General features: G+C 46.5%; 1 protein-coding gene across 1 annotated transcript; it reads right to left on the bottom strand.

Moving 5' to 3' along the window:
* Positions 1 to 20,325: 20,325 nt before the first annotated feature.
* On the bottom strand, positions 20,326 to 21,271 carry LOC106979535 (olfactory receptor 1052-like). Its single transcript, XM_027045129.2, is given in 2 exon segments — positions 20,326 to 20,935; positions 20,937 to 21,271. Coding segments are annotated over 2 exon segments (945 nt in total).
* Between the last annotated feature and the right edge of the window lie 6,068 nt (positions 21,272 to 27,339).

The following is a 27,339-nucleotide window of genomic DNA, read 5'->3' as shown; positions in this document are numbered from 1 at the left end:
TGCCTTGGGTATCACCTGTATTATGATTTTTGAAGATGGGACTTCTCTAAGCAATTTTTTTATCAAAATATACTTTTTATCATAAGTATTATGATACTTATATATTTATAAGTATTTAGCATAGTAAATAAAAATGAAAGTAACATAACATTATTTAAAATTTTTTTAAACTTTATTCATTTTTGAGAGAGACAGAGAGAGTGAGTGGGGGAGGGGCAGAGAGAGGATTCCAAGCAAGCTCCTCACTGTCAGTGCAGAGCCCAACGCGGGGCTTGAACTCACAAACCGTGAGATCGTGACTTGAGCCGAGATCAAGAGTTGGACCCTAAATGACTGAGGCACCCAGGCGCCCCAACATAACAGCTAGCTACTTACTCTTAAGTGCTAAGGCTTGCTCTCTCTTTTAAAAAGGGAGACTAGATTAAGAAAGGTTAAAAAGAAACTTTTTTAATGTGTATTTATTTTTGAAAGAAAGAGAGAGAGAGAGACAGAGCAAGAGCAGGGGAGGGCAGAGAGAGAGGGAGACACAGAATCCAAAGCAGGCTTCAGGTTCTGGGCTGTCAGCACACAGCCTGGCATGGGGCTCGAACTCACGAACCGTGAGATCATGACTTTAGCTGAAGTTGGTCATTTAACCAACTAAGCCACCCAGGCGCCTCTGGATTAAGGAAGGTTTTATGTCAAACTAACACCAAGCAGGGGCGTCTACCTTGATGTAATCGTAAGAGGTAAGGACAAAATAAAGAATTTTCTGGTGATTCAACTAAATGCTATTTAATATCAGAGCTACATGATATCATCTCATTCTTAAAAAAATACTAACGTATAAAAATATTTGGTCTTGGCGGTACATTGAGTTCCATAGAGACGGCCCCGGGGCAAGTGAGAGCCAGCCGAGCACTGGGCTACTCTGTGCCTCGCTGAAGAAAATAATTAAACATGGGCATAGGAGATACTAAGAAGTCAAGAGGCAAAAATGTCATCGTATGCATTCTTTGTGCAAACTTCCCAAGAGGAAGCATGAGATGCTTCCGTCAGCTTCTCAGTGTATTCCTTTTTTAACAAGTTTATGTATTTATTGAGAGAGACAGAGAGAGAGAGCACACAAGCAGAGGAGGGGCAGAGAGAGGGGGGAAAAGACAGAATCCCAAGCAGGCTCCACACTCAGAGCAGAGCCCAGTGCAGGACTCAAGACTCATGGGGGCGCCTGGGTGGCGCAGTCAGTTAAGCGTCCGACTTCAGCCAGGTCACGATCTCGCGGTCCGGGAGTTCGAGCCCCGCGTGAGGCTCTGGGCTGATGGCTCAGAGCCTGGAGCCTGTTTCCGATTCTGTGTCTCCCTCTCTCTCTGCCCCTCCCCCATTCATGCTCTGTCTCTCTCTGTCCCAAAAATAAATAAACGTTGAAAAAAAAAATTAAAAAAAAAAAAAAAGACTCATGAACTGTGTGGCCCTGACCTGAGCTGAGATCAAGATTCGGATGGACGTTTAACCGACTGAGCCCCCCAGGCACCCCTCTCGGAGTATTCTAAGAAGTGCTTAGAGATGGGGCACCTGGGGGGCTCACTCTGTTCAGAGTCCGACTCTTGTTTTCGGCTCAGGTCATAACCTTGCAGCTTCTTGAGTTCGAGCTCCGCATTGGGCTCTGGGCTGGCGGCATGGAGCCTGCTTGAGATTCTCTCTCTCTCTCTCTCTCTCTCTCTCTCTGCCTCTGCCCCACTGACACGATCTCTGTCTCTCTCCAAGTAAATAAATAAGTAGATAAACTTAAAAAAAAAGTTTAAAAAGAAGTGCTCAGAGAAGTGGAAGACCATGTCTGCCCAAGAAAAAGGAACATTTGAAGACAAGGTAAAGGTAGACAAGGCCCATCATGAAAGAGAAATGAAAACTAGTATCCCCCCCTAAAAGGGAAACAAAAAAGAAGTTCAAGGACCCCAGTGCACCCAAGAGACCTCCCTTGGCCCTTTTCTCCCCTCCCCCCTTCCCCCCTCCCCCCTTCCCCCTCCCCTCCCCTTTCCCCCTCCCCTCCTCCTCTCTCCCTCCCCTCCCCTCCTCCCCTCCCCCTCCTCCCTCCTCCCCCTCTCCCCTCCCCTTCCTCCCTCCTCCCCCTTCCCCCTCCCCTTCCCCCCTCCTCTCCCTCTCCCCTCCCCTTCCCCCTCCTCCTCCTACCCCCTCCCCACTCTCTCCCTCTTCCCCTCTCCCCTTCCCCCTCCCCCCTCCCCCTTCCCCTTCCCCCCTCCCCTTCCCCCCTTCCCCTCTCCCCCCTTCCCCTCTCCCCCCTTCCCCCCTCCCCCCTCCCCTTTTCTTCTTTTCTTTCCTTCTCTTTTTTCTTTTTAATGTTTATTTATTTATTTTGAGACAGAGAAAGCAGGGGAGGGACAGAGAGGGAGAGAGAGAATCCCAAGCAGGCTCTGCGCTGTCAGCACAGAGCCCAAAGTAGGGCCCAAACCCAGGAACCAGGAGATCATGACCTGAGTTGAAATCAGTAGTCAGAGGCTTAACAGACTGAGCCACCCAGGCGCCCCCTGCTGGTATTTTCAATAGCCGCTAACCTTGCCTGGTACCTTATGGGGGTTGTAAACCGGCGTGGAAATTTAAAGCAGGTTCTTGGTGCACAGCACAAATGAGTTGCATATGGGGATGGTAGTTTGTTCATTTTTCAGTTGTCTCTGATGCAGCTTCTATGAAATAATTATTGTTCTGTTAGCTGAATGCCACTCTGGAATTGCAAAAAAACCCCACAAAGTTGCAGCTGTTTTGTTAATATTCTGAGTGCTTCTAAGTAAATACAATTTTTGTATTAAAAAAATATGTGTTCTTATGAAGAGGTTTTTCCAAGCAAGAAAGGAAAACAGTGGTGTCTGAATAATTGTTTGTGAGCCTCCTGTACTCTCACGGGACCCTTACAATGACCACTTGAGATGGGTGGTTGTACCCCGTTTACGCTTGGGAAAACTGAGGGTCAGGGGGTTATGTACCTTGACTCGACGTCACAGAGATGTCAAGAGACAGAGTCACTCTGAGGTAGCATGAACTCAGGTGTGCTAAGGCCCTAGTCCCTTCTGTACCACTGTATAATTCTATAATCTGGTCCTTCCCCGTGACGTATGAATTCAGGAAAAACCGTGCCCACTGTCTGTCTGTGAAGACGCAGTCATCAGAAAGGGACAATATAGCGTATTGGCTGAGAACATTGCCTCTGGAGCCATTGCCTACCTGGATTCAAATTCTGGCTCTGCTTTTTATTAGCTGTGTGACCTTGGGCCAGTTACTCAGACTCTCTGTGTCTTGGATTTCCAGGGATAATAATAGTATCCGTTTCATATGGTTATTGTGAAGCTGAAATGAGTAGTTAGTGTAAAGCTTTGTAAAGCTTTAAAAATAGTACTCGGGGCGCCTGGCTGGCTCAGTCAGAAAAGCATGCAACTCTTGATTTTGGGGTCACGGGTTCGAGCTCCATGTTGGGTGTAGAGATTACTTAAAATTAATAAAATAAAAAAAATAGTGCTGGCATACATTTGACTCTATCTAAGTATTAATATTATCCGTGCTTTAGGGGGTGGCTACCATGGTTTGGCTGGGCTAGAATGTTCCACAGTCGGTTAGGAAGGCAGCTTGCCAAAAGCATCTCTTCTCTAAGCGGCCTTCACCTCCTTATTCCTCAGGCTGTAGATCAATCAGAGGGTCCAGCACGGCGTTGACCACAGAGTAGAAGATGGACACGACCTTGTCCTGTTGTTTCATGGAACTACAACAGCTCAGCTGAGCATCCGGTACGGAGATGCTGCGCACCATTGACGACGCAGGTGACGGTGAGGTGGGAGGCACAGGTGGAGAGCACCTGACTCAGGAGGAGCCACACACCCTGCGGATGGTGACTGGGATGTAGGCATAAGAGGCCAGGGTAACGCTGACGTAGAGAATACGGTAATCGGGGCAGAAGATGCCCTGATCACTGCCCTCAGCAGTGTCTGCACAGGTGGTCGGAGCACAGGCTCACAGGAAGTGACTAGAAGTGCTAATGAAACCAACATATGTGTGCTCTTTGAAGGTCTAGATGTGGCTTCCCCGACTGCTACTTCCTTTGACCTTCAGAATAGCCCTGGGACATGCGCTTGCTGGGGTGTGTGTGTATATATACCCGTATCGAGCAATAAGGAAGACCTGCATCATCATACTTGGTGGCTGCGTCTTGTTTTGTTGTGTATGTGTGTCGCTGTTTACTTAACTGGTCCCCTTGGTTGACAGTAAGGTATCTCCAGCTTCTCCCTGTTGTAAGCGACTCTCTGACAGACGCCCCCAGGTATGGCGTCCGGAGGCCAAGTCCAGTGAGCACAGGGTGTAGAGAACCTGCTTTTCCTCTGCCAGGAAGGAAGACTCTTGCTGGCACCTTGGGGAGCCTGGCACCCTGGGTTTCCACAGCCCCAGGGGAAATCACCGCACAGAGCAAAGGGCCTTGTTAGGCAAATGATTTGTTTGGGTAGAAGAAATTTGGTCCCTAGACTCTGATCTGGCAGACAGTCTCAGCAGATGAGCGGCTGGATTGCCCACACTTCCTGGAGGTAAGAAGGGGTCTCCCCATGGAAGTGAGACAGTGCTCTGTCCCCTGGCCTTCCCCACTGCACCCAACCTGCACTGGTCGTGGGACGCATCTCCCTGGTAAGTGCCCCCTTTGGTGGGCCAGGCCTCTGCCTGTGAATGTGCCAGAGCCTCGGCCGGGCCCTCCGTGGTGGATGTCGTTATGGTGCCCAGGAGTCAAGGTTGTTCCTTGGGGCTCCATTATCTCCGTCCCTTAGACTTAGCTCGGCTGCATGATTTGGTTTGGCCCTGGAGCATGAGAGGAAGCGAGTTGTGCCCCCTTCTGAGCGTGGAAGGCTCTGGAGCCCCCCTGCAGTCTCCCACTTTCCCCCTCTTTCCTCTATGAGGACACCAGCCATGGGCACGACATAGAGGCTCCTCTTACCTCAGCCCGAATCTGGGAGGGAGAAGGAGCAGACTCACCATGGACTCATGACAAACGGGAACACGAGTGAGAAATAAACTTATTCTAAGCCTGTGAGATTTGGGTGTTAATTGTTAATATGGCGGCCTCCGCTGCCTGATGTCTTCTTCAAGGGCAAACTTCTTTTCTTGGCTATGGCCCCAGGTCTATCTCATCTACCCTAACTCAGGTCATCCGGGCCTGTCAGGTAGGGTTCCTTGTTGCCTCCTCCAGAGGCAACGATTGTTGACTTTTATTAATTTTTGAAAAATATTTATTTTTTTGAGGGAGCAAGTGATAGAGAGTGAGTATGAGCAGGGGAGGGGCAGAGAGAGAGAGAGAGAGAGAGAGAGAGACAGACAGAATCTGAAGCTGGCTCTGTGCTGTCAGCACAGAGCCCAGTGTGGAGCTCAATCCCATGACCTTCGAGATCATGACCTGGGCTGAAGCCAGCTGCTTAACCGACTGAGCGGCCCAGGGTAAATAAAAGCCCCGACTTTTATTAATTTTTAAAAGTTAGGGGCACTCGGGTGGGGTTTGTGAATTCAAGCCCCGCATCTGGCTCCCTGCTGTCGGCACAGAGCCTGATTCAGATCCTCTGTGCACCCCCGATCTCTGCCCCTTCCCTGCTCATGTGTGCTTTCTCTCTCTCTCTCTCAAAGTAAATAAATAAATAAATAAAATAAAATTTAGATATAACATTTTATATAACATATATATAACATATATGTAACATATGTACATATATATAACATTTATATAACATTTTATAATTTCAGATATCCAACATAATGATTTGACATTTGTCTCTGTTGTGAAATGATCACCGGTGAGCCTAAGTGGACAACCGTCACATTCATAGCTGCAATGTTTTTTCTTGTGATAAGAACTTTTAAGACCATTTAATAATCTACAGTATTATTAACTACAGTCACCATGCTGTACATTACATCCCATGACTTTATTTTATTTTTATAATATGAGATAATATAATATAATATAATAAATATAATATAATATAATATAATATATAAGCAATTTATTTTTATAATACGGGATAATATCATATAATATAATATATAATATAAACAATTTATTTTTATAATATGAAATAATATTATATAATATATATAATATAAGCAATTTATTTTATTTTTATAATATGAGAAGGTTTTAGCTATTAATGGCAGGTTCTGTGTGACTCTGTTCTTGCAAACCTGGTTGACAGGCGATAGGATGCAATGAAAGAAAGTCCTGGGCTAAATTCTACCAAACTTACAAGTTCTGCCAAACAAACACGCGTTAGTAAGCAAGTACAAACAACCGATAGTCCTGTCTGTAGGTTGGGAGGGCCCTTTCTCTCTCCTCAGGTATACTGACCAGCAAAGTTTTCATGAAAATCTCACTCAGAAGTGAAATATCGGTGTTCCTACACCAGTTCCGTCAGCTGGCAGGATCCTCCAGGAAGTAGAAAGATGGAGAACCAGAGGGCTGTGCGTTGTTACCACTCGGCGGTAAGTGGGAAAGACAATTGCGTGCTATGAGCTCTTTGTGCTTCCTTCTGCATGGCACTGGGCTAAGTTCTACTCTTTTTTTAATTTAATTTAATTTAATTTAATTTAATTTAATTTAATTATTTTTTAATTAAAAATTTTCTAATGTTTATTATTGAGAGACAGAGAGAGACAGAGCATGAGCATGGGAAAGGCAGAAAGGAGGAGACACAGAATCCAAAGCAGGCTCCAGGCTCTGAGCTCTCAGCACAGAGCCCCACGCGGGGCTCAAACTTACAAACTGCAAGATCATGACCTGAGCTGAAGTCGGACGCTCAACCAACTGAGCCACCTAGGCGTGCCCCTTGATAAGTTCTATTCTGAGTAATGCAAGTCCATGGGCTTAGACGGTATGTTCTTGAGGAATGTCCCCACAGGGAAGACTATATAAAGGCTATGGAAGCAGCCATAGCCATAAAGGATGTCCTTTACTATCTTTGCATCTTTTTTGATCAAGGGTGGAAATACATTAGCAGGGCCAGATCAAAGAACCAGAAAGCCAGAGTTGAAAGGACTCCTGGGAAACATCCCACCCAACGTGTCTGAGAGTGGGAAAAGAGGCCCAGAGGGAAGATGCTTGCTAAAAGTTATACACAGCCAGTGACTCTGGGGCTGGAGACCTGGTCTTTCTGAACAAAGCATATATCCTAAAATTACCTAACAATGCCCTAATAATGTACTGCTGTTCCCAGGCCCACTGGGGGAACTGGATCCTTTTGGATGAGTGCTGATTACTCATTAACCATCTGGGGCACAGATAGGCTATGTGCACATGGCAGTGAGCTCTTTTCCAGCTGAAATGATCTCCCTATTGACTGTCCCTGCTCATTTGGTGGGGTGGGGTGGGAGAAACATTCAGAATTATGTCATCCAGTCATAATGTCATTGGTGGGGGAAGTGAGGTGATGTTCTGTCTCCAGGGGAATAGAAGCATGCCCCACAGTGGTGACTGTTCTTAACATTTTTTAATGTTTATTTATTTTTGAGAGACAGAGAGAGAGAGAGAGACAGAGCATGAGTTGGTGGGGGGGGGGGGCTGCAGAGAAAGAAGGGGACACAGAATCGGAAGCAGGTTCTAGTCTCTGAGTTGTCAGTGCAGAGCCCTATGCGGGACTTGAACTCACGAACTGCGAGATTGTGACCTGAGCCAACGGACTGAGCACCACCCAGGCGCCGCCCCCCTCCCCCCATGTGGTGTTTTAAAATAAGAAGTTGAGAGGCAACTGGGTGGCTCAGTTGGTTAAATGACGGACTCTTGATTTTGTCTCAGGTCATGATCTTGCTGTTGTGAGACTGAGCAGTGCCTCGTGCTCCATGCACTGAGCATAGAGCCTGCTTAGGATTCTCTCTCTTTCCCCCTCTCTCTCTGCCCCTCCCCTGCGCATGCTCTTTTTCTCTCTCTCAAAAATAAATAAACATTAAAAATAAATAAATAAATAAATAAATACAACAATAAGTTGAATTTGAGAATGGAGATCCTCTGTATGCACATGGCTTAACTCTCAGGAGTGAGAGCAGTGACTTGCTACGGCGACAGGCCGTAACTATTGTTCCAGGAAATTCAGCCCGGAAGATAGGACCATAACCGAAGAAGTAACTTCACTGCTTGCTTCATGAAATCCCTGCAAGAGCCAATTTTATGTAAACAAATAGTTTGCTCGTCTGGGCAAACAGCTGTCCTATTCAGACTGTAGATTGCTCACCCGGGGGAAACAATGTCCTCCTCAGTAAATCTTCCTTCTCAAGGTTGGCTTTCAGGCCCTGCTTTCCCTGTACCTGCGGATCCTAAACTATAATGTCACAAACTTCATCCAGTCCTGATGTGCTCCCCGATTTGAAAGATCCACTTTAGGGGTGCCTGGCTGGCTCAGTTAAGAGCATGCAAACTCTGCATCTTGAGGTTGTGAGTCCCAGTCCCATGTTGGGTTGTAGGGATTGGTTTAAAAACAATGACATAAATGGGGCACCTGGGTGGCTCAGTTGGTTAAGTGTCTGACTTTGGCTCAGGTCATGATCTCATGGTCTGTGTCTTCGAGCTCCGTGTTGGGCTCTGTGCTGACAACTCAGAGCCTGGAGCCTGCTTCGGATTCTGTGTCCCCCTCTCTGCTCCTCCTCTGCTTATTCTCTGTCTCTCTCTCTCACTCTCTCAAAAATAAATAAAACATTAAAAAAATTTAATAAAAAAACAGTAACAAAAAATATTAAAAAAAAAATCTACCTTGGGGCGCCTGGGTGGCTCAGTCGGTTGGGCGTCTGACTTGGGCTCAGGTCATGATCTTATGGTTTGTGAGTTCGAGCCCCATGTCGGGCTCTGTGCTGACGGCTCGGAACCTGGAACCTGCTTTGGATTCTGTGTCTCCCCCTCTCTCTGCCCCTCCCCTGCTCATGCTCAGTTTCTCTCTATCTCTCAATAATGAATAAACGTTAAAAACAAAAAATTTTTTTTTAATCTACCTTAACCCACTTGGGTCCAGACCCCCAAACTCTGTAAATATCTTCCATTGATTTCCTCCTTTTGAGACATCAAGATTCTGTGCATTCTCTTACTATAGTAGGCCGGGCAAAGACAAGCTTCGGCTGAGCAAAGGTTTTCTGGTGGTCTTTTGAAGAGTTATCAGTTGACTATCTATTCTTTACCCAGGGTTACTGTACTTGAGAACATTTTGCTTCTTGCTTTTCCTCCTCCCTCTTCCCTCTTCCCCTCCCCTCCCCTCCTCTCCCCTCCCTTCCCCTCCTTTCTCCCTTCCCTTCCCTTCCTTTCCCTTCCCTTCCCTTCCCTTCCTTTTCTTTGGCCCTTTTGCTTCCTGTTTTGACTACTTGATAATCAGGAAGAAAAGTAGAGTTACGATGCCTTGTGAAGGTTACCTTGTCAGTATATTTTTTATGGGTACACAGGTTCACTGGTAATTTCATGTGAATGTCAAGACTGGAAGACACCTTACATAGATCATGTTTTCTTAATACCTCCTTTTGCCCCAGGAATAATTGAGGTTCTGGGACAACAGACCCTTCTCTGATTTGGAGGAGAGATGCTAAACTTTAGGCAAAATCACTCCTTCTCTAAGCTTCAATTTTTTGATCAATCAATGAATCACTGCTTGTTCACTCTTGAAACCAGTCTGGACTGGCCATGAAAGAAACAGTGCCTTTATTCTTTGTTATGACTCACAGAGAAAACTCTGCGCTAGCGTTAAGATGGGGCCCGGGAAGGGCTTGACAGAGAGGTAACCGGCTTAGGGCATTGGGGCTTTCTTTTGTGGCAAGAAGGCTGGGGCCAAGGCAGGGGTACCAAGGGTCCTTTCATGCTCTAATTCCTTCTGCCTTTTCTATCCCACTTCTGTTTTCCTGTTCCAGGTTCCTTTTCAGGTGCTCAGTAGAAACTGGGAACTCCTGATAGGAGTCAAGACTCTATGGGACTAGCAGAAAGCTGGGCTCTGGTGGGAAATATGGGAGCAGCTCCTTGGAATTTTTGGAAGTAGTGGAAATAAACTTGTTGCATAATTTCCTGCAAAAATCCAAGGGGTTTTAGGCGCTAGAGTAGAGCCTAGGCTTTGGAATCAGCTGGACTTGGGTCTACCAATTACGAACTATATTTGACCTTAGAGTTCATGGGCTCTCAGTTTCCTCATATGTGCGGTGGGTACAACCTACTCACAGAATTCCTATGAGGGTTAAATGAGATAGTGTGTACAATGTGCTTCCCAGAATGCTTGGGACATAATATATGTTCAATAAATATTAGCTATTAATTATCATTGTTGGGAAAATGCCTTCCTCAGGTAGCAGTAGTATTTTGTTAGGCCTGAGCCTTAGAGAGGAATGACAGCTGGTGTTCTTTTTGTCATCTCCTGCCCCAAGACCTAAAACCCAAGAGGAAGAGATCAGATATATATGAATAAATATGCCCCGATTAAGTACCCAGCACTGTTTCAGGCTCTGTGGGGATGAAACCAAGTATGAGGCCGGGCTCCTGTTTTAGTGAGCCTGTGGTTCCTCTGGGGAGGTGAGATGCCAGCCAGGTAACAGCGGTGAGCAGAGTCTGTGGGCGATAATTCCACAGTGTCCCAGTGATGAATGTACTTGTGTTTGCACGCCGCTCCCAGAAGTGGAAGTCTCATGACCAAAACAGGAACTGGTAAGAAAACAGGGGCTGGAAAAGAGTATAGTTCCCTGCAGCCTCTGGAGTGCTGTCTTTGGCCATTGTCTCTTATCTGGGAATAGAGATGTGGAAGACAGATCAATGTCAGGGGCCAGGATCCGAGAGGAGCTTCTCAAAGCTTCAAAAGAAGCTTAACTCCAAACACATTTTGTGCATAAACAGAAGTCTGGAGGGATCTGGAAACACCCCTTTACTCTGAGTCTGGCTCCTCATGAGCTAGGTTTGACCTCCCAGTGGGCTTAAGGGCAAGAAATCCAATCTTTGTCTTGCTCCCGAGGCACCACCTGTTGGTCTAACTTCATGCCTGACCCTGATTTCACTCACGATGCTGCTTCCCTTGTTTTGAGCCAGGTTTGGAAATCTCATCTTCCTCTCCTGGCATTTGACCCGTGGCTCGTCCTTGGTTTGGAGTCACCACTCTGCTCTTCAGGATCTGATAACCTGTCCTGGGCTCTGACCCACCACAGGACCGCACGGTCGGCCCATCACGAGAGGCTGGCTGAGCATGTGTGAGCATCATGGAAGAAGATGGGACGAGGAAAGGTACAGACGGAAAGAGGTTTGCTTCGGGCTTCAGGGGCTGCCTCCTTCAGAAGGTGACTAGGACGCCCACGATGGGGAGGAAGAGAAAGCAGAAGGAAGAAAATGGCCCTGGCCTTGGCAACATCAGCACAGGTGGGTTGGTGGTTGAGAAGAGGAACGGAAGTAGGGACTAGTGATGCTGGGGCCACAGGAGAGCAAAATGAAGCTGTCATTTTGCGTGACCACATCACTGATAACCAGCAGTCAGTGCCTTGTTCAATGCCCAGAATGGATAATGCTGGGGGCCAGGGGGACAGTGTTTCAAACGAGCATCTACTCAACAGCACACTTTGTGCTAGTTTTTTTTTTGTTTTGTTTTTTTTTTTTTTTTTTTTGTCATTTGAGTATTTAATCTTTACCCAACTTTCTTGTTTACAAATCATGCCAGATTGTATGTTGTAAAACCGGATTGAGACATGGGTCTTGTCTGATTTTAGAACCCCTTAACTTCTGTTCTTGTGAATCTACATTTTTTTTCTGGCACAGCGTTTCTGGTTCACAGGGAAAGAGAAGGACATTTGGGAGTGTGACTTGGGGGCCCAGGAGGCGGCTTCATTACCTGATAGGTCTGGGCTGTATCGGGGGGCTTGTGATTTCCCAGTGACTGCTGGGCCTGGAGGAAAGGGAGTCAGGCAGGGGCACGGCAGACCGGGAGCTTGGGCAGGCCTGACACCTGGCTGCGTTTCTCTGCTCACGACATATAGAGCGAGCTTGTTGCTGGTTTGTTGCTGGGGACCCCGCCAGCCTCATGGTTATGTGAACTTGTGGCTTCACGAAACTTCCTCCCCTGCAGAGAAATAATCAGGGAGATAAAAATAATAAAATAACACAGGTTGGAGAAATGATTCAGTGTAAGCATGACTAATGACAGCGGCTAAGACGTGCTGAACACTAATTAAGGGCCTGACATCGTTCTAAGTGCTTTATAGACATTAAATCTCTTTTAATCCTCACAAACCACGTTATGAGGTAATTACTATTGACAGACTCATTTTTCAGACAAAGAGACCAAGGTCATACAGCTTTGTGTGGCAGAACAGGAATCTGGTGCCCGGTCTGGCTGTCTCCAAATGCCGTGCTCGGAGCTCAAGGATGTGCGGCCTCCCCCAGGGAAATGAAAGCGGGCTGGGACACGGCTGCACCGGCATGGAGGCCACGCCTGATGGAGCCGCTGCAGAGAACCCCGCGAGGCTTGGGGACCGAATTCCAAATAATTCAAGGACAATCCGTTAGCGGTCATTCCAGTTATTTTTACTGTATAAGAAAACTTCTTAAAATGTAGTATCTTAAAACCACATTCATTGGTTATTTTTCACAGTTAGGGTTAGGAGTTAGAGTAGGACTTGGGGCAAATCGTTCTCCTCCACACGGTGTGGACAGACATCACTCACACAGTTGCGTGCAGCTGGGCCGTCCTGGAAGGTCAAGGCCTTTCTCAACACCTGGGGCTTCGTGCTTTTCCATAGGGCCTTTCCACACGGCTAGCTGGGCTTTCTCACAGCACGGTGGTCTTAGGGTGGGCTTCCAAGATGGAAGAAGTGGACACCAACAGCCTTCTTCTTCTTCTTTTTTTTTTTTTTGATGTTCATTCATTTTTGATAGAACGCAAGTCAGGAAGAGACAGAAAGAGAGGGAGACGGAGGATCTGAAGCAGGCTCCACAGTGACAGCAGAGAGTCCAATGCGGGGCTCGAACCCATGAACCGTGAGATCATGACCTGCGCTGAAGTCGGACACCCAACCGACTGAGCCACCCAGGCACCCCCCAACTTTAAGGCTTTAAGATCTTTAAGTCTCGGCCCTAAAATCGGCACATTTTCACTTCTGCTGTGTGTTATTGGTCAGAGCAAGTCACAAATGAGGTTGCCAGAGAAAATACATGGTACCTACCTTACCGAATTTCAAATAAACAAAATAGAGTATTTTTTAGTATAAATATGTCTTATGCACTATTGGGATGTATTTATGCTAAAAATTATTAGTTGTCTGTCTGAAGTTTGATTTAAAAGATAATTAATTTTTTTTAATGTTTGTTTTTGAAAGAGAGAGACAGAACATAGGCAGGGAAGGGACAGAGAGAGAGAGGGAGACACAGAATCCAAAGCAGGCTCCAGGCTCTGAGCTGTCAGCACAGAGCCTGACGCGGGGCTCGAACCCATGAACCGTGAGATCATGACCTGAGCCGAAGTCAGATGCTTAACTGACTGAGCCATCCAGGTGCCCCTGAAATTCGATTTTAACTAGGCATCTGTATTTGTATCCCAACCTCGATGGGATGGGCAGTATGTCGTTCAGGGAAATAAGGAATTAATGGTGGCCATCCTTAGAAATTCAATATCATAGGGTCCATGGAATACTTTCTGAAAAGTAGAGGTGGTACAGAATAGTGGTTAAGCCCTCCTGGCACTCCAGAGTCTAAGTTTCAGTCCTGGTTCTGCCCGTTTTGATTTATGTAATTTCAGACAAGGGACTTCACCCTTCTGTGACTCAGTTTCTTTATCTTAAAAATGGAGCGATAGTAATTTGCGTCTCACAGGGGTAGATGGGGAGAATTTTATGAGATGAAAATAAAATTCCTGTTGGCTCAGTTGGTTAAGCATCTGACTCTTGATTTTGGCTCAGGTCATGATCTCACAGTTCGTGAGTCTGAGCCCCACATCGGGCTCTGTGCTGACAGCAGGGATCCTGCTTGGGATTCTCTCTCTCCCTCTCTCTCTGCCCTTCCCCGGCTCATGCTCTCTCTCTCTCTCTCTGTCTCTTTCTCTCTCTCAAAAAGTAAATATATAAAAAAAAAATTAAAGAAAATTCCTGGCACACAGCAGGTGTTTGATAAATGTTACCTATCATTAAGGTAGGATTTCAAGTGAAAGTCTGGCTAATGTTCCAGTCCTACCTCGTCAGAGAGCAAAGGGCAAAGAGCCCCCCTGCTTCCACCCTTCGCAGTCCCATAGAAGGTCACACCTAAGGTGACCACCATTTCTTTAAAAAAAAAAACAAAACAAAACTTTTTGAAAAAATGTCTTATTTATTTCTGAGAGAGAGAAGGAGACAGAATGTGAGCTGGGGAGGGGCAGAGAGAGGGAGAGGGAGGCACAGAATCTGAAGGAGGCTCCAGGCTCCGAGCTGTCAGCACAGAGCCTGATGCGGGGTTTGAACTCACAAACCATGAGATCATGACTTGAGCCGAAGTCAGATGCTTAACCAACTGAGCCACTCAGGCGCCCTAAGTGACTACCATTTCTAATACTGTCTTCATAGTGGCAGAGTGGCCATATAGTTGTACCTCGGTACTTTCCTCAGGCTTGCCCTGAGAACAAGCCAACACAAGCTTGTGACATGTGTCCTGGAACCCCCACCCCATATCACTACAGTTACTTTCCAAGGTTTTAGTCACCCTGGGACTCTGCGATCTCAGGCTCATAGAGCACAGGAGATGAGCCCCCAGGAAGAAACATAAAGGACAAGCCACAGAGTTTACCATGAAGCAAATATCGGGTTGAAGAAGTTAAAGCTAAGACATTGTGGGGGCGCCTGGGTGGCTCAGTCGGTTAAGCATCTGACTTCAGCTCAGGTCATGATCTCACGGCTCGTGGGTTCGAGCCCCGCGTCAGGCTCTGTGCTGACAGCTCAGAGCCTGGAACTTGCTTCGGATTCTGTGTCTCCCTCTCTCTCTCTGCTCCTACCCCACTCATGCTTTGTCTCTCTGTCTCTGAAAAATGAATAAACCTTAGAAAAAATTAAAAAGAAAAAAAGCTAAGAAATTGTGGCTTGTAGGAAAAATGCTGCCAAGATCCTCCCCACCATGCTTCCCGTTAGAATGAAGGTGTCTTCAGGCTCCTTAATGTGTGGAAACAACGTGAGCAGTGAGAAAAAAAGGGGAAACAGCTCGACTGCGTCCCTCAAATGGATTCTTTTGCCTTTTCCACATCTGTGAGCAGCTGTCAGCCCCATGGCAAATGGGTGATCAGGAGCCGGGGCCTCTGGTCGCAGGTAGATTGAGACCCTTTAGCTAACGTGTGAATTGGATTTAGCCATGAACTGTGATGGCCACACCACATGAAAAGTCTGGCTGGCAGAAGAAGGCACTGGGGGATGGCTTCCCCGGGGAGGTCCACGGTGGGGACATTCGTGCCAGGACAGACACCCACATTTGGGCACCAGGTCTGAGCACAATGTCGGATGGGAACCCTAAGAAGTTGGGCAGGATCTCGTCTTGCCCAGAGATCCTTTCTCTGGTCCTTCTTCCCACTGGGGCTCTTTTTGAGAGCCTGCCAGCCTCGCCCACATCACTTATTTACTGGTACTTTGTAAACTGAGTGATTGGGTTACTTACATTAAAAATTGCAACTTTGAACTTAAATGCACAAGTGAGTAGAACAGAGTAGAACAGTGAGTAGAACAACAACTGTGTTGTCACATACAGTAATAATACCCCCAGGAAGCCACGGTGTTCAAACCCTGAGGTCATGCTCAGACACATGGTTCATTGGGCAGCACTTTACGGATTTGTGGGCATGGAATTTTCTGTGTGGTTTTAAATCTGGAGGACCGGCCCTGGAATCTCTGTCTCTCGAATTACGGCAGACATCATGCTTTGTGAGCATCTTAGAGGAGAACGGGATTCCGAGATCAGCCGGTGCCCCTCCTTTGAGCAAATCTATCTTCACGGAGCTTATCCGCACACTGTCCACGAGCCAGGCTTGCTTCCCATCTGGCTCAGCTTCTTGGGGCTGGTGGCCAGTTTCTCTGAGGTCCTGGAGAGAGTAGGGATGAAACTCGCGGTCTATGACACTCTGGAGTGGGGGCGTGGCCAGTGTTCCGTATTCTGACCTGTGGAGAAGTCAGGGCAACTGCTCAGTGGCGGGATCCATGAATCACCCGGAGGATGTCTGTCCCTTTTTTGATACTGGTCACCTCTGACCAGTCCCAGCTGGAAGCGTCCTTGGACCGTCTTGGGTTCTTTCTTCCAAGAAACACCCCTTTCTCACTTGTATCTGGCTTCTTCCATCCTGCACCAAGTCGTCCCCGGAAGTGATGCCTGGAGAGACATCCCACGTGACCAGTGATAGCTGTCAGCGATGGAGAGCGTGAGTGTTCCAATAAATATCCCCAAACCAGAACTGCCTCCCCACCTGGTTACAGTGTCCTTCCCCAAGGGCCTCTAAGGTTAGTTTAAATGAGTTTGAGACGCTTGGGAACAAGATGGACATCGGAGAGATTCACAGTGACTTACCCCCTTTTCCATCTGTAAACGGCAGGCTTTGGCCATCACGTCTCCATTCCCTGTGGGACAGGCGGGGGACCAGCAAGGCTAACTCGCTTTCCTCGGGTGATGGAGCCAGTGCCTGCTAACAGTACCCATTCACTCAGCATCCAGTACTTGCCGGCAGTGGTCTGCTGCGGCCCAGTGCCTTGGCTGCCTGGCCAGAACCATACACCGGCCTTCCTTTCGCACCTGTGGCTGCAGCCGCCCCTCCACCTGACCTTTGGCTTCACCACCACCCAATAAAAAGTTCCACATCACAGGTACTGAGTGGACTCTGGGTGGTCCTAAGACACAGTGTTGATAAAAATTTAATTCAAACGTTCTTGAGACAGGTAACACCTTGACTTCATTTCTGAACAACATTCCAATGACTCCTATTGGGTTCCACATGGTTTTAGGTGAAGGAAGAGGGGAAGAGAGGGTGAGCTCTGTTCAAACAGGGCGGTGTGCATGGGGCTGAGGGAGCTGGGTGCCTGGTCTCTGAGCAAACTTTGCCGTGTCCCCCGCTGCTCCTGTGCTCCCCCTTCTCTGCCTTATCTTCCCCCCCCACCCCGGCCCCTTCCTTGTAGGAATTTCTGGCAAGCCAGTTTACTTTGTGGTCTGTGACTGGGTGGCTCAGGACCGTGGAGTGAGGGTTCTCAGGAATCGATAAAATTAGGAGCAGAGTGTGAGTTTACTGTGCAGTGAAAAAGGGGTTGACATCCCCACGTCTCTGTTCCTGGATCTTCTGTGTCTCCTTGACCCTAAGGGAAATTATTATTCAAAGGAAAGTTTTCTGCCAGGCAAATGGCTTATTTACATGAAAAGATCACAGTCCCTAAACTCCTGAGTCTGGGATAGAGTGTCGGGTGTTGGTGGTGGGGACGGGCTGGCACCTGCTGTATTCCTTAGTACGTGTGATTCTTCATTTATGTGTCACCTTGACCGGTCTAAGGGATGCACAGAGAGCTGGTAAAACACAACTTCTGGGTGTGTCTGAGTGGGGTCTCCAGATAAGACTAACATATGAATCGGTAGACTGATTAAAGATCACCCTCACTAACGGGGGTGGGCCTCATCTAATCCATCAGGGGCTTGAAGGGAACAAAAAAGGCAGAAGGGTGAATTTCCTTTTTGCTTGAGTTGAAACATCCACCTTCTCCTGTCCTCAGACATCAGTGGGAATGGTTTTGGGGGCCTTTGGACTCCCACCAGGACTGACACCATCAGTCCCCAGTTTTCAGACCTTTTGATTTAGACCGAATTACACCACCAGCTTTCATGGTTTTCTGCTCGCAGATGGCAGATGGTGGGATTCTCAGCCTCCATCATCGCATGAGCCAATTCTTATAGTAAATCTCCTCTTCTATGTATGTATGTATGTATGTATGTATCTATCTATCTATCTATCCTATGTATGTGTGTATGTACCTATGTATCTATGTATCTATCATCTATCTATCTATCTATCTATCTATCATGTCCTATTGGTTCTATTTCTTTGGAGAGACCTACTACAGTATATTAAGAAAAATGACCCCAAATGTGTAAACAAAGCCAGAACCATCATTGAGCATTGATCAGTAGGTTCACCCATACATTATTCACTTTGCGAAGGACACGTTGTTTCACTGTGATATTGATGAAGTTACGCGTGAACAGGGAGGTTTCGTCTGGAAGAGACGCGGTTGCTTCTTGGTTTCCTCTGGGATGTCAACCCCCTTGTGTTGGCTCAGCCCAGTGTGCTCAAGTCTCCCCCTGCCCCCTCCCACCTACAATGGTCAGGTGCTGTTTCCCTGTCATCCCCATTTATACCATCCACATTTCTAGCTCCGTGGTTTTCCCCCCTTCCTGACACATAAGCCAGAGTACATCAGCGGATTTAGGAATTTCAAGCTAGAGGTAACTGGGAAAAACACAAACCATTTACTCCCCATCCCCCACTACCTCAGATTTGCCAGATGGATAGGCAGAAATACAGGGATTTCATCACACATGTGATGGGGTTCAAGCTAATTTTATTTGACTCCCAAAAAGATATTAAACCTCAGTTGACATCTGGGTGTTACAATACATTTCACCTTGTTCTTCCCCTCTTAAAGTAGTAAGATTGATTTCTGTTACAATAAAGAAGGCTTTGTCTATGACATAAAGTTAATTTGACTTTGATTGAAGAAAGTTCTATGGCCTGTCAGCTTTTTATTTTGTTTAAATTGTTGATTTATATAGAAATAGTGGCTCATTATTGCTGTAGATTACATTCTGATTCCTGGCTGATTATAGTGGAGATTTCTGGAGCAGGGGTTCCATTCTATCCCACAAAATCAAATGATCATGATCTCCTTCTGATACACAACCCCACACAGACCATTTCTCCAATATCACAGATTCAGAAGGGCAATAACCCCTAAGATGACCTTTTAGGGAAGGTTGCTGTGGCATTCAATGATTCTTTCTATATGTGAGAACTGTCAAAGATAGGAGGAAGATAGAATCTGACTCTCACTGGGAATGCAAACTGATGCAGTCACTCTGGAAAACAGAGTGTTTTGAGGAACCTTCAAAAAACTAAAAATAGAACCCTATGACCCAGCATTTGCACTACTAGGCATTTATCCAAGGGATACAGGTGCACTGTTTCAAAGGGGCACATGCACCCCTGTGTTTATAGCAGCACTATCCACAATAGCCAAAGTATGGAAAGAGCCCAAATGTCCATCGATGGATGAATGGATAAAGAAGATGTGGTATATACATACCATGGAGTATTACTCGTCAATCAAACAGAATGAAATCTTGCCATTTGCAACTACATGGATGGAACTGGAGGGTATTATGCTAAGTGAAATTAGTCAGAGAAAGACAAAAATCATATGACTTCACTCATATGAAGACTTTAAGAGACAAAACAGATGAACATAAGGGAAGGGAAACAAAAATAATATAAAAACAAGGGGGTGGGACAAAACAGAAGAGACTCAGAAATATGGAGGACACACTGAGGGTTACTGGAGGGGTTGTGGGAGGGGGAATGGACTAAATGGGTAAGGGGCACTAAGGGATCTACTCCTGAAATCACTGTTGGCATTACACGCTAACTAATTTGGGTGTAAATTTTTAAAAAATGAAAAAAAAAAAAAGAATCTGACTCTCACTTCTGGGACCACTGATTGGAGGTCCTAGGGGTCTGTAAGATACAAGTGTGGATGTACAAGGGGGGCACCTGGGTGGCTCAGTTTGTTAAGCACCCAACTCTTGACATCTCATGGTCCAGGAAATCGAGCCCTGCATCAGGCTCCGCAATGACAGCTTGGAGCCTGCTTGGGATTCTCTCTCTTCCTCTTTCTCTGTCCCTCCTCTGCTTGCTCTCTTTCTCTCAAAACAAAGAAATAAACATTAAAAATGATTAAAAAAAAACCAAGTGTGGATGTAGGATATCAGGGGATGTAACAGATCCGAGCTGAATGTAGTGTATTGACAGAAGTATAATAGTGATGTTGCCAACCAGGTAGATGTTCCTGCCTAGGGCTTGAACTTCAGGGAATGATGGAAGGGTGTAGGGTCAGTTAGAGCTGATATGTGGCTGGACGCTATAGAGGGTGGTACAGTGGCTAGTGTAGGTGGCTTTTTCTGGCAACTGAGCAGTGCTGAATGCCCAGGGGCAGCAGAGCTAGCCGTGGCAATGGACGATGTCCCCTATGGTGGCAGCCTGCACATACCATTCCTGTGGCAGGTGTTCAGCTGTGCTTGGCCACTCTTGGTTCCTGTCCCAGGCTTCTCTTCTGTTTTATGAGCTACCAGATACCTTGCTAACAAATTCCTTTCCTGCTGAAGTTAAGGACCCTAATTTGTACAGCAGCCTCGACATCTTTATTCCTTAAGCTGTAGACCAGGGGGTTCAGCATGGGGATCACAATGGTGTAGAACACAGAGAGGCCCTTGTTATAGGCTGCAGCATTTCCAGGGTTGGGTTGGACATAGACAAAGAACACAGACCCGTAGAAGAGGGAGAGGGCAGTGAGGTGGGAGGCACAAGTGGAGAAATCTTTGCGCTGGGCCTCCAGGGACCTCATCCTACAGATTGTGACCAGGATGAAGGCATAAGAGATCAAGATGGCTGAGACCGTGGGGACAGTGACCAAGGCAGAGAGGCAAAGCAGGATGATGTTGGCCACTGTGGTGTCTGAGCAGGCCAGTTGGAGCACAGGGAGGATGTCACAGAAGAAACGATCAATGACGTTGGGACCACAGTAGGGCAAGATGAAGGCATTCCTTGTCTGCGGAGCTGAAACGAACACCCCCGCAGCGTAGGTGACCATTACCAGCTGGATGCACAAGCGCTTAGACATGATGGCGTGGTAGAGAAGAGGGTGGCAGATGGCCACAAATCGATCATAGGCCATTATGGCCAAGAGCAGGCTCCCCTGTGCCGTGGAGGATCACGGAGGCCATCTGGATCACACAGCCTGTAAACGAGATGGACCGGTCCGTGGTGAGGATGCTGATCAGCAGCCCGGGGGTGAACACGGAGGAATTGCAGGTGTCCAGGAAGGAGAGCACGCTCAGAAGAAAGTACATGGGGGTGTGGAGGGCAGAGCTGGCACGGATCAGGTCTATCATGCCCAGGTTGCCCACCAGTGTCACGGTGCAGATCATCAGGAAGACGGCAAAGAGGAGTTGTTTTTGGTCAGCCTGGTCTGTGAGGCCCAGCAGGATGAATCTTGTCACTGCGGTGTGATTCTGCCCCGATATCATCCCACTGGTGTGTTACCCACAGGACAATGAATGAGGGGAAGAGAAACAAGAATGTTAACATTCTCATCAAAGAGGTAGCCTTTAACATCTTCCACTGCGTGCATCTCTGAGTGGCAGGCTGGTCCCCAAACTCCATATCAATCCCATCATGTCACCGTCATGTGAGGTACTGAAGGTCCTCTGTACCCCTCGGGATAATGTCTACATTCTTCAGCTTGCCACACGTCCTCTGCAACGCCTCTGTGCTACTGTGCACTCAACTTGCAATTCTGGACAACTTACTTCCACAAACACAGCGCGTGATTGCAAATGTCTGTGCTTTTTCAAATTCTACATTCTTGTTGGAATGTCCTTTGGTCTCTCCAGACCCAGCTTAGAGGTCTGTCCCCTCCCTCTCTCCCTGGACTTGCACAGATGCTCCTTTACTTGACATGACACTGTATTTTAACTTTAAAAATAAAACGCCCGTCCATCTTTCCTGTTGGACTTTACTTTATTTTTTAATTTTTAATGTTTACTTATTTTTGAGAGAGACAGAGTGCGAGCAAGGCAGGGGCAGAGAGAGAGGGAGACATAGAATCCAAAACAGGGTCCAGGCTCCGAGCTGTCAGCACAGAGCCCGGCGTGGGGCTCGAACTCACAAGCTGTGAGATCATGACCCAAGCCGAAGTCGGCAGCTTAACCGACTGAGTCACCCAGGCGCCCCTCCTGTTGGACTTTCTTACCCCTAGCAGCTGGAGAGTGACTTCATATCTCAGTAATTTGTGCCCTGGTATCTATCAAGTGCTGGTGTCAATGAATAAATAGAAATTCTCAGTTCGATAAAATCTTCCTCATTCAGGGAATGCCAGCAGGATCCTCTCAGTTGTTTTGGCCAAAACCATTTTTGGCCACTTTTTTTCTCACCCCTCATTGAACCCCTCAGCAAATCACATCGGCTCTACCTTCAAAATAAGTACCAGCTTCCCACCCCTTCTTTGCAAGACACCCTCATAAGCTTGCTTGAATTAATGCAACTGCTCTTAGCTGGTGTCCTGCTTTCCTGTTAAGAGGAGAAGCCAGGGCAAGCCTGTCACCACACCAGAGAAATGCAGATTGCTCACAATGGCTCTGGGAGCCTGGCTACTACTCCATCACTTCCTTGCACCTCTCTGTCCTCTGGCCCACTCTTTTCCCTCTTGCTTACCCTGCTCCAGCGACTCGTGCCTCCTTGGCCCTCTTAGGACACACAGGTGTGATTCAGGACATCTGCACCGCTGTCCCTGCCCCTCGGAGCACTCTTGTTCCGGTTAGCCACAGAGCTCCTTCCCTCATTTCCTTTAAGTTCAGGCTCAGATGTCACCTGCTTGTAAAGCCCTCCCTAAGCATCTTATTGACAATGAAACCCTGCCCTACATCAGCACTCACTATCCCTCTTCTCTGTTTCCTTTTCCTCCTCAGAGGACCTTTTCTCTTCTAAAGAATCTTTTTTTTTTTAAATGTTTATTTTTGAGAGAGAGACAGACAGACAGACAGACAGAATCTGAAGCAGGCTCCAGGCTCTGAGCTGTCAGCACAGAGCCTGATGCGGGGCTCAAACTCTCAAACCGTGAGACCATGACCCGAGCTGAAGTCGGACGCTTAACGGACTGAGCCACCCAGACGCCCCGGACCTTTTCTCTTCTAATAGAGAAACATACACATGCAACATACGCATGACTTCTTGCTGTTGCTTACCATCTCTGTCTTGATATTAGGATGCTAGAACCGCAGAACCAGGCATTTCTGTCAATTTTTCGTTCATTGCTGTATCTCCAGCGACTGGCACGTAGTAACCTCTCAGTAAACGCTTATCGAATGGGAGTAAGGAAGCGGTAAAGAAGATACAGAGTCTCTTGGAGGCAAACCTGGCTGCCAAGAGGACAGTTACTACCCAGATGGGTGGGTTCAGAATTCCCGTTGCCCAAATCAGGTGGTAAAAATTGGGGAAGGGTTATGATAAGAAGTGGGTAGGGGTGGAATCGGACGACAATGTCCTGTGAAACCCAGAGCCGCTGAAAACTGGTGCCTGTGGTATCTTAGGGTCACGGCAGCAGAACCTGACTACGGGAGGTGGTTCGGCCGCTTAATGTGCAAGGTGGGCTGGACGTTGGGAGTGGATTTCCTGTCCTGGAGTTTGGGCCCAAATGTCTGAATTCACAGCCCTCATCTTGAATCTCTGACAACCATAAATTTTTAACTCCAGCTGTGGAGGCCTTAGGGTGATTCTTTTCAGATGGGTATATGCTTTGCAGCCTATATTGATAATTTTGGTAAGATGTCTTTATAAGATGATAAATTTTTGGTAACAAGTATATCATTTAATATGAACTTGAATACGCATTTGAATATATACATATTAATATACGATTTGAGGTGGTTGAGATGGTTAAGAGTATCTGCAGGGCGCCTGGGTGGCTCAGTCGGTTAAGCGTCCGAGTTAGGCTCAGGTCATGATCTCATGTTTTGAGAGTTTGAGCCCCACGTCAGGCTCTCTGCTATCAGCACAGAGCCCACTTCAGATCCTCTGTCCCCCTCTCTCTCTGCCCCTCCCCCTCCCCCCATCAAAAATAAATAAACATAAAAAAATTTAAAAAAGAGTAGCTGCTTAATTTGACGTAACATAAGGAGGATGCTTAGCTAAATTGAATTAGCTGAATTTACTTTTGATTTGGCTAAAATGCAGAGGAACATTTGATTTATTAGACATATAGTTTTTGATTTAGTAATTTTGAGGAGTTGTTTAAACACTTATGAAGTCTTCTGAAGGGCTTGGGAAATGAGGTACATTAAATTTGTGATTGTGGTTTAAAAAGTTCAAGAGCATTTAATTAATTATATTTGTTCTTCTTCTTATTTTTTATCATTTAAAAAAATGTTTATTTTTGAGAGAGAGAGAGAGCGAACACAGAGGGGGAGGGGCAGAGAGAAGGGGAGACACAGAATCTGAAGCAGGCTTCAAGCTGTCAGGGCAGAGCTGAGTCAAAGTGAGATGCTCAATGAACTGGTGGCTGTGTCAGCCACCCAGACACCCCTAATTAGTCATATTTATTTTCTTTTTTAATGTTTATTTATTCTCATGAGAGAAAGAGAGAGAGAGAGAGAGAGAGACAGAGACAGAGAGACAGAGTGCAAGTCGGGGAGGGGCAGAGAGAAAGGGAGACACAGAACCTGAAGCAGGCTCCAGGCTCTGAGCTGTCAGCCCAGAGCCCAACACGGGGCTTGAACTCACGAATCATGAGATCATGATCTGGGCTGAAGTTGGATACTTAACCCACCGAGCCACCCAGGCGCCCCAATCATATTTATAAATGGTATTTAAATGTTTAGGAGAATTTGCATCTATAGATTTTTTTGTGTATATGACTTTGAATTGTTTAAGAGAATTTGATTGTAAATAGTGCTTAAATTAATCGAAGGAATTTAATCTGTTAAATTTTGAGGCTAAGGGAACATTAACCAAAGATTAAGTGTGATTGTTTTAAATTTTAACAAACATTACTAGATCTAAAATTCAATTGATTATATTTGAAAATTGCATTTAGTGGCCTAAGAAAAATTAAGTTCTAAATTTACAACTTAAAATATTATAATCAATTAACAAATGGCTTTAGATAATCTTTTCCATGTACAAAATATTTGGACATCAAAAAAAGTCACTTGTGGGGCACCTGGGTGGCTCAATTAGTTGAGTATCTGACTCTTGATTTTGGTTCAGGTCATGATCCCAGGGTCGTGGGATTGAGCTCTGCGTCAGACTCTTGAGAATTGAGATTCTCTTTCTCTCTCTGTCCCTCCTCTGCTTACGTGTGTGCATGTGTGCTTGCTCTCTCTCGCTCTCTCTCTCTCTCAAATAAAACAAACAAATATTTGTTGAACCTCTGCTCTGTGCTATTCCGTAGGCCAGGTACTCCCCTCACCCTGGCCTCATTTGAGAACCAAGTAACCTGCTTGCGGTCACACAAGGATGAACGGGTATTTGAACTTGAATGACCATGTGGACAACGCTTGGCAGAATCCTCTATTCATTGGGTAGGCATTATAGCCTGAGGAAAGAGAATAAATAACTAGAGAAATAAATACGCTAGAGAAATTACTTAATGAAAACTAATAGATCAAATAAGGTAACCAGAGAAGAATAGTAAAACCCAATAATTCAGCCAGCCCAAGTCAGATGTTTAAACCAGAAAAAACTCGGGAGAACAGAACATGTTCCAAGCGCAGCAGGAGGTCCTTACGGGAAGTCTTGTTAGGGGAAGTCATTGCTCTCCCATTTGCAGCTCTGGGCCACAGATTCTGATTCAACCATCCAGTTGTACAAGGGTGACCTAGGTGTACAGAATTTCTTCCATCTGCAGAGAACTCTTGCCCTCAGTGGCCGGGTCTCTTGAATCCCCCAAGGGAAACTGGGACCCCCAGAGGCTCCAGACTCTGAATATACACCTTTTGTAGTTTCTACACTCCTAGAACATGGACACATTGGAAACACAAGGCAATGCTACTCTGATCCCTGTTCCAAGAACCAATTCTACGGGGGACGCACTAAGAGGGTTCTTGAAAGTGTCGAGTGAATCAATTTCGTTGGATTTTTGGGTGGATGGAGGTATAGAAAGAACAGCGGGGTTACCTTTCAATTTTACCTTTTGTTTTTTCGAGTGGGAAATGTATTCCAGTTGTACAAAATTCAGAAGGGACTACGCTGAAAATAAGTCCTCGTCCTGCCTGCCCCCTTCTGATTCCCCCCGCGCTCAGATCTCTGCCTCAGAAGCTACCAGTGTCTTGTGTACCTTTCCACGGTTAGTCATAGCTTATGTAAGTAATATGTGAACCTATATTTTCTCCTCTTTTTTAAAAGATGCAAATGGTAACAAACTATACATATTGTTCCGTACCTTGTTTCTCTTTTTTATTTAACAACTTATTTTGGGGATCTTCCCAGTACAGAAATTAAGGACTGCCCACCTTTCCAGACTAGAGGCTGCACAATGTTACGTTTCATAACATTGAAGCAGTTCCCCACTGAGGGACATTTAAATTAAACTCTTCTACAGTTAGCAACAAAACAGCGCCTAACTTAAGGCAATTTCCAGTGAAAGCAGTTTGCAATTTAGAGCCTGGAGACCCTCAACAAAAGATATTCGCATGCACCTGTGACTTGGCTTTCGTGCTAGACTTTTCACTGTTTTCTTTTGCGGGGGGAAGAAACCTGCCTCGCTTTCTTCTGCTTCTTTTTCTTTTTCCCTCCCAGTCAGATGAGATAGATGCTCACCAGCTTTGGTCACCGGTCTTTAGCACCTGGTCATACCTGCAGCTTCAACATCACTGGGTGCTCCCTAGAAATGCAGAAGCTGGTTCCACCCCAGACCAGCTACTGAGTGGGATTTGCATTTTAAGCAAGCAGTTGACTTCTATTCTGGTTTTGGGTTTGAGACATGCTGAACAGCAGCCGGAGGGGATTGAGCTCATGTGCCAGGTGGATGCCTGTAGAGAGGTGCAGAGGGGAGAAGGCTCCTGGTCCCTAATTGTGAAACTCCCCCACAGGACCTCTGTGTCGAGGCTGATACTGAAGTGACCTCACATCTGGTGCCAATGTCTGCAGGTGACTTGGGAGGGCTGAAAGGGCGAGTGTCATTGGAGACAGGGGACTTGCTGAAAGAGAGAGCCCTTGAGAGGTCGGCATTCTCCATTCTGTCAGGATGAAGGGATGTCAGACAGTGCCCCGGCCACGGGAGAGGCCCCTCCCTGGCATTGAAGGATATTGAAGGCCCCTCCCTGGATATTGAAGTAGATTTTTTTTTAAAAAAAAGATGTTTTTATGTAAGTGAATGGAAAGGACAAATTGAACTTCATCACCATGCCCAGGGGCAGCCTCACCGATGGGATCTCAGGAGACAACTTATTGGTCCAGAGACCCAGAGCCCAAGAGAACGTGCAGACTTTGAATGTCTGGCCTTGAGAACCCAGCTCCAGGGACAATGGCGAACACAAGTGGCCTAGACCACAGAGAGATTCCATACCTCTCTCTCCCCCCGACCCAACCATTGGAAATT

The sequence above is a fragment of the Acinonyx jubatus genome, chromosome D1 (assembly GCF_027475565.1).
Source record: "Acinonyx jubatus isolate Ajub_Pintada_27869175 chromosome D1, VMU_Ajub_asm_v1.0, whole genome shotgun sequence".
Classification (NCBI taxonomy): domain Eukaryota; kingdom Metazoa; phylum Chordata; class Mammalia; order Carnivora; family Felidae; genus Acinonyx; species Acinonyx jubatus.
The sequence above is the reverse complement of the archived record's forward strand: the minus strand, read 5'-3'. Positions and strand labels throughout refer to the sequence as shown.